Below are 16,394 nucleotides of genomic sequence, written 5' to 3' on the forward strand. Positions count from 1 at the left end.
AGCAAGTGCATGTGCTGTGCAATTAGCTGTCTGTGGTGGCCAGCTCTCCCTGCATCTCCTCATACCGCTGTGATGCAGGAGGCTGTAAGTCAGGGCATTCTGGTTCCCTGGGCTGAGGAAATCAACGGCCCATAGATGGCTTCAGGTTCCTCAGCCTATACAAACAGGGAAGAGATAAGTGCAAGCTCACCTTAAATACATTTAAACATGTTAAATGTATTTCTTATTTTGTGGGTTGCGCCAAGAGAGCGAAACTAGATAGAAACTAGCGACGTCACTGTGGCACGAGGCATGTTTTTGTTTATGAATTGCCTGGCGTTTTATTGACCAAATTCACAAAATGGCTGCCTCCCTTGTTTCCTGTCACTGGTTACAATTTAAGAAACCACATGAGAAATGTATTTTTCAGTTCTATCCTAATCCTATCCTATATAAATTCTGAAATGTGTGTATTTTTTCTTATATTAGATAGAATCCATTTTGTCATATATTTAACACTAACTTATTATCTCCTATAGATCTTCTGTCCAGAACAACCAGCCGCTGATCAGTCACTTCAAGTCCGACACCTATCCCCATTCAGATGGAGAGTGGTCTGCTAGGCAGAGGTGTGTACAGTATCTATAGTGCTTATGTCCTGTGGTAGGTGATTTGTCAGTAGCCATTGCTTTGTTAAATACAGTGAGAGTGAAATTTGCTAAAATTCGCACTTTTCTGATTTCGCATTTCACACTTCTGGAAATTAGACCACTTACCTCACACTATTTTACATGATGGTTTCTACAGAATATCATATATCACACTGAGGGCCGGATGCATTAAGCTTCAAAAGTGATAAATTGGAGAGTGATAAACAACCAACCAACCAGCTCCTGCCTGACATTTTTTCAACACAGCCTGTGACATGGCAGGTAGGAGCTGATTGGCTGGCTGTTTATCACTCTCCATTTTATCACTTTTGAAGCTTAGTGCATCTGGCCCTGAGTAAACGTGAAATATGTTGTTCAAAAGCAGCTCATATCTAACGGGTTTTTGTCAGAGCTCAAAAGGCGAGGTGTACTTCTTTTCACAATGCTGCTGCGTGAGGGATCCGACTAGATCCCTACCAGCATGCCCTACTGCCTCCAGCTTCCCTCTGCATGCGCTGAGGGACTTCCCCTTAAGTCCCAGAGGGTGGCGATACCCTGCCATGCGGAAACGGGGCGGACGGGTAATGGTACATAGGAAAATGCGGTAAAACACCCGTTTTACCGCATTTTCCCTTTAGTACATCCTGCCCTTAGGGTGGCGATACCCTATAGAAGCCTATAAGGCTTCTATCGCCTCCGCCGTCCACGCGCGCCCCCCCCCTCCCGTCCTCCTTTAATCTCCTCCTCTCCCAGCAGGTGTCACAGCCGGGAGGACATCCGGCTGCAGGGGGGAGGAGGAAACGCAGGGGGACACTGGCAGCCGCCGGGATGTGACGGAGACCTCCGCACACCACATACAGGTATCGCGGGGGTCTCCGTCACCGCAACCCAATGCTAGCCGCATATGTTAGTACATATGCGCCAGCATCGTGGCGGCTGTCAGGCGAAGGGCGGCGATGTATATTAATATATCCCGCCCTAAGTCTGTTGACTTGTGTAAGACACTTCTTGCTAATTGAATGCCAAGAAAGTTGTTCTCTGCAGGATCAGTATTGTGATACAAGGTTATATGTTGTGTAATGGGTGCCATATTTTTATCCTATAAAGCTGACCTTCACCAGTATGTACCACCGATGCCCTGCATGAGGAGCGACTCGGACACGCCTGAGTTTTCCAGACCACTCCAAGAAAATGCTCGGGACCGCCCCCCATCCGAACTTAAACTGCGGACGCGAGTCTATCACAGTTTAGGTCTTTGCGCACTGGCGCTTGTACAGATCTCCAAAAATTGCATTTTTTGTCAATCTGCGTCGTCGTCTAAATTAGGCCCTTTGTACCCAATTCGGGCAGAGAAAGGGGGTATGAACTATAGAGAGCCAAAAACTGCCATTTATATCAGACCCAGCGTTGCCCTAGTGCCAGAAGGCTGAGTGGTAGATGTATGAAGCAGTGATAAGGGAGGAGGAGTAATAAAGTGCCTGGTACTTTATTACCGGCCAATCAGCTCCTGACTGTTCCTTTTTAAACCCAGCCTGTAACCTAACAGTCAGGAGCTGATTGGCCGGTGATAAAGTACCAGGCACTTTATCACTTCTCCTCCCTTATCACTGCTTTATACATCTACCACTCAGTTCTGTAACAAAGCAATACCCGGTGTATTATATCAGGCGTGTTCACATTAGCAGTCAGCTCAGCAAACTATCATGGAGACTCCTTGTTATGTTTTCTTGCTTATGAATAACATTACAACCGTGACGCATGGCTGACTTTCCGCATAAAACCTGTGAGATACTGTAACACCTCTCTAGCTCTCCCGAGAACCTCTCTGTATTCCATTCTGAGTACATAGTGCTGCATAAACACACCGCAGAGAGTAAATCCTATAGAATACATCCCTGAATATGTTTTTCCCCCAGAATACATTGCTCTTGTCCTGGCGATGTGTGCAGCATCCTGATTCCCATGCGTTCACTCCACATTCCGCTAGATAAACCTGTGCACGGTTGAATTACTGAGGGTCACAACATCTATTAAACCCACTACCCAAGGCAGATTTACACTACACTTACTCCGAGATAAATATCCCATAACCACACATATATATCAGTAGCCGTGTCCCTTTCTGGGAATCACAGGGACTGGTGCACTGGAGCAAAGCCAGACGTCAGCCTGTGATTAATTACATTCACACGGAGAGCTGTACGGGCCAAGCAGCAATGGCTCTGTGAGGAAGATGTCAGATACATACAGGTGAGGCGTGTAACTAGATCTATGATGGCAAGATGGAGATTTGATAAGTTGAGTTATAAAACATTGATATAGAGCAGGGATGGGGAATCCTCGGCACTCCAGTTGTGGTTGTACTACAGATCCCAGCATGTCCTGCTACAGTTTTGCTTTTTGGTTATGCTAAAACTGTGGCAAGGCATGCTGGGATGTGTAGTTCAACAGCTGTAGTGCCAAAGGTTTCCCATCCATGAAAAGAGGGTATTTAAGTCAGATACATACATACACACACACACACACACACATACACATACACACACAGATGTGGCCTCATACATTGTTGCAACCCCTTTAGGTCGCATTTGGGGCCTAATTCAGTTAGGATCGCTAATCAGAGAAAAAGCGGTTCACTGCGATCAGAAAGCCGCCACCCAGACAGAAAAATCACCCCAGGCAAAAACTGCGACTGCATCACAAACAGCGATGGCTTTGTAGATGCATCCGCAAATCCTGGAACATCGAAGGGTAACTTGCCATCTAAGCTAATGTGAGTATGTCTGAGGCTGCCAGTAATCTGCAACTGCAAACTTGCAAGCTGCCTCTTAGCTGAACCCCCGGGGCCCCCCCTAATCTCCGCTCCGGCGTTTGTATTCCAGAGCTCCCCTGCCTCCCCAGTCGCCAGTCAGTTACAGCAGTGACCACAGGCGGCAGGCTTGGGGATGTTTGCATCGGCCCGGGAGGACTCTGGCACCTAAACTCCTGCAAAAGGCCTGCCTATGTTATATCATATGCGGTCCTGCCACCCATGAAGCTGCCGGGCAGTTCAAGGGAATTCGCATTCAACTTCTCCTATCATAGAAGTCTCTCTAGTGTATGGACACCTTTTATGGTACAAAGATGCAGTAAGAGTCTGTCTCCGAGAAACAGAGGGGACAAGATATGGTGGCGGAATAGATGGAGCTCAGATATGTTCTTACATTTTATTGTTTTTCTTCAGCCCCCCAGTTTCCCGTCCTGCAACCCCTAAAAGTGACTCTGAGTTGGTCAGCAAACCAATGGAGCGCGGAATGGTCCTCAGTGAGCTTCCAATGCACTGGGCCTGGGGGGAACTACCTCAGGCTACTAAGGTAAGTCACAGTTATGGCCCTGTATCCTTTGTGTGAAACAAAGTACTACCACAATAGACCAGATGCTTTCCCTTGCAGAATGACATAAACACTCTGCCTTACAGACAGACAGGCTATACAGGGGTATGGGTCATTGGGTTTCACTTTTTTTGTCCCAAATGTCGACATAATCAACATGGACCGTGTCAGAGTGTACCTCGGTGCCGATAGATCGCCGTCAGAGTATTAAACTTCCTCTCCTTCACTTGTCGCTTCCTCTTCGCTGGTTCTTTTTAGCGAGGTGGAAACGGCGAGTGTGACCATTAACCACTTGAGTGGTATGCCCGGAAATTTTCCAGGCTCAGCTGTGCTGCCGCAGTGGGCTGTCCCGGAAAATTTCCAGGCATACCACTAAGAAGAAGGTGTGCGCCAGTGGTGCCTGCAGCTGTGCACCACTGGTGCATCACCTGTCCAGGCAGTCCCCCCTAGTGGCCGCTCTCCTCCTCTCCCCCTCACCTCTCCTCTCCCCTGTCCCAGCCGCCATTAGTTGTAGTAGTAAGCAGGCGTCTGGTGGCAGGGGGGGGACTCAGGAGCTGCCCACATGCCTGCCACATGTTATGAATGAAGGCTGGGGCGGTGGAAGGGCCCGGAAGCTCCGGCGTACGATCCCGAAGCAGTGATGAGGGGGACGGGGAGGGTGGCCCACAGCTCTGTGGTGAGTTTAGCTGCGGCAGGACAAACCTGTGCTGGTAGGTTTTTCCTGCCCCAGCAAAACTCACCACTGAAGGGGTTAAAACAGCGGGGCTCGCCGTTTAGGGGGGAGGATTTCTCCCAAAACATTGAATACAGCGAGTGGGGGATGGACGGCGAGAATGGCTTTTCCTAGACAAAATAAGCCATCCTCTGCGTACAAAACCCCCCCTCGCCTCCGCATTTAATACACCTATGTTGGAAATGCCATGGGAATTGTAGAATGTGTGATATACGTTGGCAGTCAATGGCCCTTATTCTGATTCACTATCAGAGGCAAATTCCCTCTCAAATGGACAAACCCATGTGCACTGCAGGTGGGGCAGATGTAACGTGCGGATTCAGTATTGAATCCCGGCGGTCGGGATCCCGGTGTTCAGAATCCCGACGCCGGAATCCCGACAGCCGAAATGCCGACAAGGGGGGGACGTGGATCGCCCCCCCTTGCGGGCTCGCTGTGCTCGCCACGCAGCGGGCCCGGTGCCTCGCTACGCTCGGCACATTAATTTATTCTCCCTCCAGGGGTGTCGTGGACACCCACGGAGGGAGAAAGTGTCGGCATTTCGGCGGTCGGGATTCCGGCGTCGGGATTCTGAACGCCGGGATCCTGACCGCCAGGATTGTAACTGCATCCCGTAACGTGCAGAGAGAGTTAGATTTGGGTGAGTTATTTTGTTTCTGTGCACAGTAAATACTGGCTGCTTTATTTTTACACTGCAATATAGATCTCACTTTGAAGTAAAACCCCACCCAAATCTAACTCTCTCTGCACAAGTTACATCTGCCCCACCTGCAGTGCAAATGGTTTTGTCCATTTGAGAAGGAGTTTGCCTCTGCGAGTGAATCAGAATAACCCCCAATGTGCCAGTGGTTGCCCTCCATCTTGCATTTCTATGTTCTCAGTTCTTTTCTGTTTTCACGATGGAACAGTTAAGTTAGATAAATGCATTTAATATTATGTAATCTGAAATAATAATAAAAGCAAAGTTTAAATTAACGGTCAGCCAAAAGTATATCTCTCTCATAAGTAGTTTTAGGAATTGTAAAGCCTGACCTTCCCTTTGTTACTGTATTAATCAGATAAATATAATGACCCTAATATAATATCTTACAAATTATGTACACTGGCACAAGTTTGCCAATATTCCAGTCAGATTTAAAGCAGCAATTACTTTGTCAAATCCAACCTGGTTTGAAATAAAAATCAATTGCCGCTTTAAATGTTGGTGCTATATCACCAGATTTAGCTGGTATATAGAGTCATAGGTCCAATGTGTGTTTTTATTGTTTTCTAAATGTTACAATAAAGCAAAGGAACAACTGTAGGATTGTATTATGCATTTAGTACATTACAAGGGGATTGTCGAGAGTGACCTATGTTTAGAAGTGGTGGGATCCATTCACAGAGGGGTAATTTCAGCTGCTATTTGCATTTAAACACATGCCCATGTGGGAGACTGAGCCTAATGGTGAGGTAACTGTTCCCCTGGTCTGTGAGCAATACCGGCAGCAAGTGGGTCTGGTCTTTGAGTTTCAATGACAGGAAGTGATTTTGGTGTGTGAGTGACATGAACAGGAAGTGGGTCTATTGTGTAATTGATAATGACAGGAAGTGGGTTTGTTGTGTGATTGATAATGGCAGGAAGTGGGTCTGTGAGAGATACTGGCAGGAAGTGGGTCTGGTCTGTGATTGATATTCTTAAGTGGCTCTGAGTAGTAACATCAAAAGGAAGTGGGTCTGGTCTGTTGTTGACAGCTACAGGAAGTGGGTAGTGTTTCCTGTTTTTTTTTGTAGTTTATTTAATTTTCACTTTTCACCCCAGATATAAATCATTCATGAAATGTTGATGTTTTTTTCCTAGTCTTCCCAACATAAAGTGAAGGACACCAGTGTTGTGAACATAAATCCTTCAGAGAATACGCATTTCAGGATTATTTCGAGACCCTCCGATGAAGGACAAGCCTTTTCACCCGAGCCAGCGGGGGAACAGCCCACCCCATTAATTGTAGAGGACATTGTCCCTGAGTGTGACCCGCATATGACAAGTGAAGCCGATGCTGAATCGAAGGGAGCTTCCGCCCCGAATCTCCATCCTTGCGAAGACTCAGCACCACCCTCTGCCAGTATGAGTCCGCCAGCAAGCAAGACTGACTCCCCTTCCAAGAAAAAAGGTACATAAGACCAATGCAGCAGAGAACACACTATAACTATAGGACTCTTACTCTAGTTGGTAGAGTGCTGAATACACTGGCAGGAAAGGAAACTTGGTAGAGTGCTGAATACACTGACAGGAAAGGAAACTTGGTAGAGTGCTGAATACACTGGCAGGAAAGGAAACTTTGTTAATGAGAATAAGTAAGCATACAGGACAAATGGTCAGGTTCCACACTGAATTGATCTTTCCATACAAGTATTTTGTGATGCTAACCCAGGGCTGGTCAACACCGGCCCTCCAGATGTTAGTGAACTACACATCCCAGGATGCTTTGCATTAGTTTTGCTATGTGGCCATGTTGAAACTGATGCAAGGCATGCTGGGATGTGTAGTTCATCAACATCTGGAGGGCCGGTGTTGCCCAGCCCTGTGCTAACCTGACAACAACTTGCACTGGAGCCAATAATCCACTACTCAGACGAGCCCGATCACTAATACAGTAGCCACATAATCAAAACAAAATCACTATACATTTAAATAGACAATTAACAACATGTATTCCCCATGTACAGATATCAATCATAAACCATCATTGCTATAATTTAGTTTACAGGTTCACCTGAATCTTAATTAAGATCTATTAAACGGCTCCATTATTTTGGAAATTGGCGCAAATTACCCCTGCTCCAAACATTGGCCCTTATTCAAATCTGATTGCAGTACTAATTTGTATCCACATTGGGCAAAACGATGTGCACTGCAGGTGGGGCAGATGTAACATGTGCAGAGTTAAATTTGGGTGGGGTGTGTTGAAACTGAAATCTAAATTGCAGTGTAAAAATAATGCAGCCAGTATTTACCCTGCACAGAAACAAAATATCTCCCCCAAATCTCCCTCTCTGCACCTGTTACATCTGCCCCACTTACAGTGCACATGGTTTTGTCCATTAGAGAGTGAATTTGCCTTTGCGAGTGAACCAGAATAACCCCCTATATGTATTACTCAGCTGCACAACTTATAACATGTATATTGATGTTCTGTTTTATTATAGTTTCATTATGCTGCTGTGTATTTATGCAAATCTCACTATATTTAATGGTTCTAGAATATTAGCTGCTCCCATGCTTTCTATTTCCTAGAGCGCTGTTACACACTTGTGGTGCTAGCCTGTAGATGGAAGAGGTTCTAATAATGTTCATTCTAGCACTCTGCACTTTGTAAAATCCCTGCAGTTCCTCCTTCCTGCCTGGGATGTCTCTCTTTGCTGTGGTGTTTCCATCACAGTCTAGTTCACGGGTGTCAAACACAAGGCCCGCGGGCCAAATCCGGCCCACCAGACCTCGTCATGTGGCCCGCGTGAGGAGATAGCACGCAGGGGCAGTGTGTCTAAAACAGGAGTGCTGCGGGCCGCGTCCACCTTACCTGTTCCTCCACTGTTGGCGGCCATGTTCCTGTAGGCACATATGTATGCGGCTACAGAAACATGGCCCCCGGCCTCCACGGCTACGTGAAGGAGGGCCCGGCCGCCTGTTCCCTCTGATGCCCGGCAGTGACAGACACTGGGTGGGGACGTCATGAGGATGACGCCGCCCGCCCATGCATCTGTAGAGAAGTAGGAGCAGGCAGGGAAGCTGGACCGGGAGTCGGGGACAGTGTGGCCGCAGCAAGCAGTGAAGAAAAGCTGGAAGCCGCAGCAGCTGCAGGACAGACGGAGAAACAGTAAGTGAGGATGAGGATCACACTCACAATAAAAAAAAAATATATCTGCTGTTTCCTGAGGTGTCCCCGTGTATAATAATAATAATTCCATGACACCACAGGCTGCTCCTCCTGTATAATCATTTATGTGTCATGGCATTACTTTTATTATATTATACAGGGGGAGCAGTCTGTGGTGTCATGGCATTATTATTATTATACAGGGGGAGCAGCCTGTGGTGTCATGGCATTCATTTTATATTATACAGGGGGAGCAGCCTGTGGTGTCATGGCATTATAATTATACAGGGGGACCTACAGATACAACCGTCCCTTTGAGGGTGACCAAACTGCTGATGCGGCCCCCCGATGAATTTGAGTTTGACACCCCTGGTCTAGTTGGTATCTCAGCATTGAGGTACCAACCAGACCGTGCTTGAAAGACTACAGCAGAGAGCGACACCCCAGGCAGGAAGGAGGAACTGCAAGGATTTTACAAGGTGCTAGAATGAATGTTCTATTGCTGGGTGGGCATAAAATCTGTATATGTACTACCCTCCAAATAATCGTATATGCAGTATAATGCAGAAATACAGTAGTGCCAACTAGAACACCACTTATTTTTCCATTGTAACACAAGGAATACATTTGATTTTTCTCTGTGCTTTTAGGTAAGCGGCATGTTTAGATATGGTTGCTGGCATCTGTTAATGCAGGAATGGGGAACCTTCGGCCCTCCAGCTGTTGTTGAACTACACATCCCAGCATGCCCTGCTACAGTTTTGCTATGTGGCCATGCTAAAACTGTTTCAGGGCATGCTGGGATGTGTAGTTAAACAACAGCTGGAGGACCGAAGGTTCCCCATCCCTGCGTTAATGGCACGATATGTGCCATATTGGGCTATGGAGATTGATGGTGTCCAAACAATTTTATTTGCACGTACTGTATGCGGCTGATGTTTTCTATTTGCTATGTTTGTCCTTTTCTCCCTACACATCATTACTACAGTACTGTAGTACAGTATAGATCCTTCCTACAGGTCATGTTTTCCAGATCGCAGAATAAAGCGCAATCTCCTGCAACAACGGTGGCGGCCATTTTGTAGAATGCAGCTTTAATAATGCGTCACTGACGCCTCGTTTGTTGGGCACTTGCTCTTCCCACAGAATGACAAGTGTGAGTGTTGCCTATAGCAACCAATATGTCATTTTATAGATGGGTAAAACCTGGTTGCTACGGGTAACTCCTCAGTTTGATAAATCTCCCCCTGTGTGTTGGTGACGTAAATAGTCCCTGTGCCATTTCCTGATGGGTTATCCGCTACTGAAAAAAAAAAAGTATGTAAATCTCAGTCCTGAAACAATATAATGATATTCCAGAGGCAGCAATGCAAATGACAGAACAAGTAAACACTTACAATGCGCCAAATGATGGAATGTATTCATGCATTGCTAATGTGAGCTGCTGGATGTGGCTCCTTGTTGTTACTGAACAACGCTGCTGTTTGCAGAGATCACGGGCTGAGCCATTTGTTTCTCTGCAGATCTTTTCCAGTTGTTGTTGTTGTTGTTGTTGTTGTTGATCTATTTGTGCAGCACAGCCGATGACTGTTACCTCTAAAGATATATTGATGCATCTGGCTCTGTGAATGGGCCCGATTCACACCCGATCACATGGGTGCGCGCGGGCGACTATACACTTGCCATGCGTATGGTTGACAGTACGCATGAGCGAGGCCAATCCTGCATGAAGTGCTGTAACTTTTCCTGGGGGGGATGCTCTAACATCCGCGCCCCCTTACCGCCGGCTACCGCAAACATAATTATCGCATATGATCAAACATGCGATAATTATGACAAAAGATAGCTCTTGCGTTAAGAGCTGTCTTTTGCGGTGACCCGGCGATGAGCGGTGGGTCCTGGGGGCTCCCCCCACCCTCTCTTACCCGGCCTGGATGATGCTGCTGCAGGTGGGGCTGGCTCTCCTCCTCCTCCTCCCTGCTCCCGGAAGAGGATGTACAGTGCAGGGAGGACGAGGTCACAGGTCCAGGCAGCACAGCTCTGTGCCCGGACACAGGTGAGAGGGGGGGGGTCAGTGCAGGGCGGCGGGGGTCGGTGCAGGGCAGCGGGGGGTCACGGTAGAAGCCCATAGGCGGTAACCCAGCGGGGGATGCTTATAGCATCACAAAATGCGGAAAAAATCCGATAACGGTGTTTTTACCGCATTTTTAGTTTAGAGAATCCCCCCCCTATTCGCTAGCCACTTGCAAGGAAATTGACAGGACGCAGGGACTGAAACTGCAATTTAGTGGGTGTGCTAAGAAAAAACGCAGGCATTCCAAGGAAAATGCTGGTAGTGTCTGGGAAATGCTAGGCGTGCCTGAGCGGTTTATGGGTGGGTGTGCGATGTCGGCTCCAGGCCGTATATGCCTATTTCCATCACACCGCTGAGTAAGTCCAGTGCTACGTGGAGGCTGCGATCACTTGTACCAAGTGTAAAATTAATTCAATGCTGAATTTGTTATGATGGGATTTGGACATATTCGCACGGCTACAATTTGGCACCTGTGTGATCACGTCTTACAGGCTGTGCTTGATAAATAACAGTTGGCTGACTGGCTGATATTTTATCTGTCTCCAAGATTTGATACAGTACTGCATCACAGCACTGAGGTCATGGGTTCCATTCCCACCATGGCCCTACCTGTGCGGAGTTTGTATATTCTCCCCGTGCTTGCGTGGGTTAACTCTGGGTACTCCGGTTTCCTCCCACATCCCAAAAATATACTAGTAGGGTAATTGGCTCCCAACAAAATGAACCCTAGAATGTCTGTGTGTGCGTGTACATGTGGTAGGGAATATAGATTGTAAGCTCCACTGGGGCAGGGACTGATGTGAATGTTCCGATATTCTCTGTAAGGCGCTGCGGAATATGTGTGCGCTATATGAGAAACTGTTAATAAATAATAAAATAAATATCCAGGCAAAGCAGAGTAAAATAAACACCTCCAGTTACAGTTTTTCTCATTATGCCTAGTATACACAAGTATACCTGGCCAATACAGCGGATTCCGATGGCCAGCAGATAATTTATGAATAAATATATATATATGCTGTACAGAATAATGTGCCTCTGATTTCTACATTTTGTTTATTTCAGACAAGCGGAGCCGTCACCTTGGGACTGACGGAGTGTATTTGGAGGAGATAACTTGCATGGATCCTGAGCTCGCAGCCTTATATTTCCCAAAAAGGTTCATATGTTTTTTCTATATTATATAGTATGTTATATAGTATTTCACACAATGTTTTCCTGCTACTGTGTTACATAGAATGCAGTATACAATAACGGGGTATTCCCGATCTGTGCCTATGACATCATTACCGAGCAGCAATTACTATTCCACCCTCTCCCTGGTTATACCATCTATCTGGGTAATGGGTCACCTAGTACCGCTCCAATATCTGCACATACAGGGAAAGCAACAGCAACAGCCTAATAATCTGTACAGTAAAATGGCCATTTCCAACGTTTTTCCTATCATGGAACTGTGTGAAATAGTAAAAAAAAACACTGTACTACAGTGCTGTGCAATAGGTTTTTATTAGTAGGACAAAAACATAAGTCACAAAATTAATTTAAAGCCATTTTGTTAGCGGCCACAGTTAAAAGTGCACTGGGAGCTAGTGTCTCCCCCTATGGCCAATAATCTGTCCCACACTCAGGGCGGGATGTACTAAAGGGAAAATGCGGTAAAACCCCCGTTTTACCGCATTTTCCTATGTATCATCACCGGTTCGCCCCGTATTCGCTGGCCAGGGTATCGCCACCCAGAGGGTGGCGATACCCTATAGAAGCCTATGGGCTTCTTTCGCCCCCCCACCGTACGCCGTATGCGCGCCGCCCCCCCCCCTCCTGTCCTCCTTTAACCTCCTCCTCCCCCTGGTGTGACAGCCGGGAGGACATCCGGCTTCAGGGGGGAGGAGGAGACGCAGGGGGACGCTGGCAGCCGCCGGGAGGTGACTGAGACCCCTGCAGCCCACATCACAGGTATCACGGGGGTCTCCGTTACCGCAGCCCGATGCTGGCCGCATATGTTAGTACATATGCGGTAGCATCGCGGCGGCTGCCGTGCGAAGGGCGGTGATGTATGTTGATACATCCCGCCCTCAGCATGGTATTTACTGCAGCTGTTAATAAAAAAGGACTGGCAAATGAATACTCGTGAGTACTCCCGCAGCCATCTCCCGACGGAAGAGATGGCTGCGCGGCCCTATTCAATGCTGTCTTCCCCGACAGCATTGAACAGGGGATCTCGGCAGAACGAGCCCGACTTCACAAGCAGTCGGGCTCGTTCTGCTAAGAACGAGTGGGAAATGACGAGCTCCCGGCTGCAGCTCCCCTCTTTCTGGCCGCAGCTTGCGGCCACGCCCCCTTCTCTTCCCGCTGCAGGCGAGACATTGAATCCCACCTGCAAATTCTCGTTTGAGAAGATCGAGAACAGGAAAGGGTCATGGCTGTAGGGCCAGCTTGACAGCCGTGACCGATTGAATACCCCCCTAAGACTGGCCCAACCCCCCCGCTCCCTGTTAGGATTTATCAACTGCTTCTAAAAGGTCCGTTAAGCACCAGGGGTCAGATGTATCAAGCTTCAAAAAGGGGAGAGTGATAAACAACCAGCCAATCAGTATTTAACTGACATGTTTGTTTATCACTCTCTTATTTTTATCACTTTTTGAAGCTTGACACATCGGGCTTCAGGTCTGGACCTGTCTTGTCGGGATGCTCTGTCAGTTTATGGCCTTCACCTAATCCGTTTTTTAATAGTACACTATATTTTTCTCTATTGTAGATATAAATAGTATATATGTTTGTATCTGTGTGGTTTTTTATATTGGACAAACACCAGTTTCTTACTTGACTCGCTGTTTCCTTCCAGTGGGGACGCGGCCATAGCTGGGAAGAGCACAGGAGAGAACGGGTCACGTTCCGCCAACCAGTCTCCGCAGTCTGTGGGAAGCTCTGGGGTGGACAGCGGAGTAGAAAGCATCTCTGACGGATTACGGGATCTACCGGCCATTGCTATTTCCCTGTGCGGAGGCCTCACTGACAATAAAGAACTGACAAAAGGTAGAGTAAAATGTCCCAAAATATTTAGATATAAATATGGTTGCCATAATATCCCTTTAATCCAGAACACACCCCTGTCCTGCCTTTATAGGACATGCCTTGATATGCTGATTTCTGTGGATATTCAGGGGCAGCTGTATGAAGCTGTGATAAGGGAGGAGAAGTGGCCCATGGCAACCAATCAGCTGCTCTGCATAATTTTAGATTATGCAAATTATAGATGTTACCTTAGTGCTGATTGGTTGCCATGGGCCAGTTCTCCTATGACTCACTTCTCCTTTATCACTGCTTCATACATCTACCCCTAAGTTCGACATCAATGTATATGATTGAATCAATGCACAAAAGGGGGACTTCTAATGAGCAGCACTTTGTCAAATTCACAGATTATCTCAGATTTTGGACAGATCTTGCTAAAATTATATATTTAAGCCAGCAGCTCATCGTCAAGGGATAAAGATGCTGTCACAGCCCAGGACTACATTGTAAAATATCTGAGCGGAAAATCCATTTCACTAGGGAAGTGGCCAGGATTCCGATGTACTACCTACAAATCACCTATGTACTAACTTTTTATTATTGTTGTTGTTTATATGGCTCCACAGTAATTCCTTTTTAGTAGTTCCTGCCCACAATCTCACAAGTGCCCCCCCTAGACATCCCAACACTTAGATTTGGGTGAAGCTGTTGCCGGACACCCCAGTTCTTTTCCCCTAATCTATTCCCAAGACCGAAGCTTTGTGTTAGCCCTGTTGGGCCTCTGGCAGGTGAAGCGCGGCTTCCATTATTCGCTGCAGCCGGGAATAGTGACCTGCAGTAACCGCTTCTCTCCCTGGCAGCGTGCCAGACACTTTCTCAGTGTTTTACTTCAGATTGTACAAACCTAAAACGGTCCATTGCCTACAGTGTGATTTGTCATCCTGACCTAGAGGAAAACAGGCTTTCAGAGAACAAAGGGAATACAACCCAGAGACACGAGCAGCGTTCCTTATCAGCGAAAGGGAACAAAGCAGTAAGGCGGAAATATAGATTTTCTGTATATAAAGGGTCCCTGGGAGCGTACATACTATGAGCAGTATTTGCTACAAAACTCATTATTTTGCTGGAGTTAGGAAATCATTTTATCCTTCTGTTCTAAATGTGCTCAGGGACAGCCTGTTCCTGTGTTTGCCGGTCAAAGAGATGCTGGGTTCATTTGGAATGTGATGCCTATTCTATGGCCCACCATTCCCATATCCAGCTTGTTGGGTCCGACAGTTCCGTGATTGGCAAGGTTTAAAAATAATGCCTGTATTTACACAGAAATGCTCAAAGGACTGTTCTCCCCCTGGTAAGAGCAAGCCTTTGAGGTAGAAGGGCTTCCGGGTTTAGAACGCAGTGTGACGCAGCCGCCACCTCCACAAGGGGTTGTGGGGAGGGTTCAGATTGGATCCATCTCAAGGGAAAATGCAAAGGGAAGCCCATAAGCTTCCGGCAGGTAACATGACTATACTACAGCTTTTGGTACATATGAGAGATGCAGGTAAATTCTGGGTATTTAGATGCATTTCCCTTTTTTAGTACATCCCGCAATGTGGGTGTTAAAATTGTTCATCAGTTAACAATATTTCCCAGCATAATATTGGTCAAAATCTTCAGTACATTTTGCCGCCATTTTGTTTTATGAGAGAAAATTGAATTTAGATTGACCATGACCTTTTCTTATATACACTATGGCAGTCCAGTCTGGATGCCACCCCGGGTGTTTGCAGAACAGGGCACAGTTGTTTGGTTGCCCCGGGCCAAAACTACCTGGGTTTAGGACTAAGAGAAATTCTGGAGAATCCCATCAATGCAGGTCCTATCCAGGTGTTGGAGCAAGCGCTTCAGCAATCAGGCACACACGTGTCACACTTTCTTAAAGCTCGTTAGTGCAAGAGCTCAGGGCTCCTGACGTTAGCAAGTGGCCAAGCGATAGAGGGTGGTGGGCCAGTGGGTTAGAGACAGGGAGCCTGTAATCGTGTATGCTGTTTGTGGACCCGGTGCCTGTTAAGGTACCCGGTAAGTTTGCTGTGGAAAAAAATTTCATGTACTGTGGAAGTAATTGTGCACCATGTCCCCTTATACAACACTTTGGAGAAGAAATCTTTTAGTACGAACGGTTAAGGGGGAGGGCGGCACTAACATCCGCCACCCCACATCGCCAGCATTGTTAATCTCTTATCCACTAACCTATGCGATTTAGTAACGTAGAGGACAGCTCTTGCGATAAGAGCTGTCTTTTCAGAAGCGGATCCATTGCTGAACTGGCCGGCAGATTGGCCACGTGGCATGCTGAGAGGGATCCGTGACGGATCCCTCAAACACCGCAGCGGAGAGAAGCCCCATAACTTTTGGAGACTTGACACATAAATTTGGTTCGATGCGGACCACTGGCACTGCAGTCCCCATAGAATGCCATCTGGTTGAAAACCTTTCCAGAACGTGAACCTGACAGGCAAGAAGCTTATGGTCCTCTTTACGTGATTCGTCCTCTCTGCCACTCCCCCATGGCTTGCACGCTTGCGCATGTTCAGTAGGACTCCCTTGAAGGCCAAACGCCGCAAAGGACAGCCCTTTTTGGACAAACTGTGCTTCGTCATTCATGTGGCGTTCATAAACTATGTGGTGTCACATTCAAAATGCATTGCTTGTTACCATCTGTCCTTTGCCAGTAAA

The 16,394-nt window shown here is 47.1% G+C and overlaps 1 protein-coding gene across 4 annotated transcripts in view; it reads left to right on the forward strand.

Moving 5' to 3' along the window:
- Positions 1-16,394, forward strand: part of LPIN1 (lipin 1) — a 107,991-nt gene that overhangs the window by 58,676 nt on the left and 32,921 nt on the right. For all 4 annotated transcript variants that reach the window (XM_083178559.1, XM_083178562.1, XM_083178560.1 and 1 more), the window contains exons 5-9: positions 519-608; positions 3,853-3,982; positions 6,574-6,883; positions 11,727-11,820; positions 13,507-13,697. In XM_083178559.1, coding sequence (XP_083034685.1) covers positions 519-608; positions 3,853-3,982; positions 6,574-6,883; positions 11,727-11,820; positions 13,507-13,697 — 815 coding nt within the window. The remainder of the gene's footprint in view (positions 1-518; positions 609-3,852; positions 3,983-6,573; positions 6,884-11,726; positions 11,821-13,506; positions 13,698-16,394) is intronic.

The sequence above is a fragment of the Crinia signifera genome, chromosome 3, assembly GCF_055691185.1.
Source record: "Crinia signifera chromosome 3, ASM5569118v1, whole genome shotgun sequence".
Taxonomy (NCBI): Eukaryota; Metazoa; Chordata; class Amphibia; order Anura; family Myobatrachidae; genus Crinia; species Crinia signifera.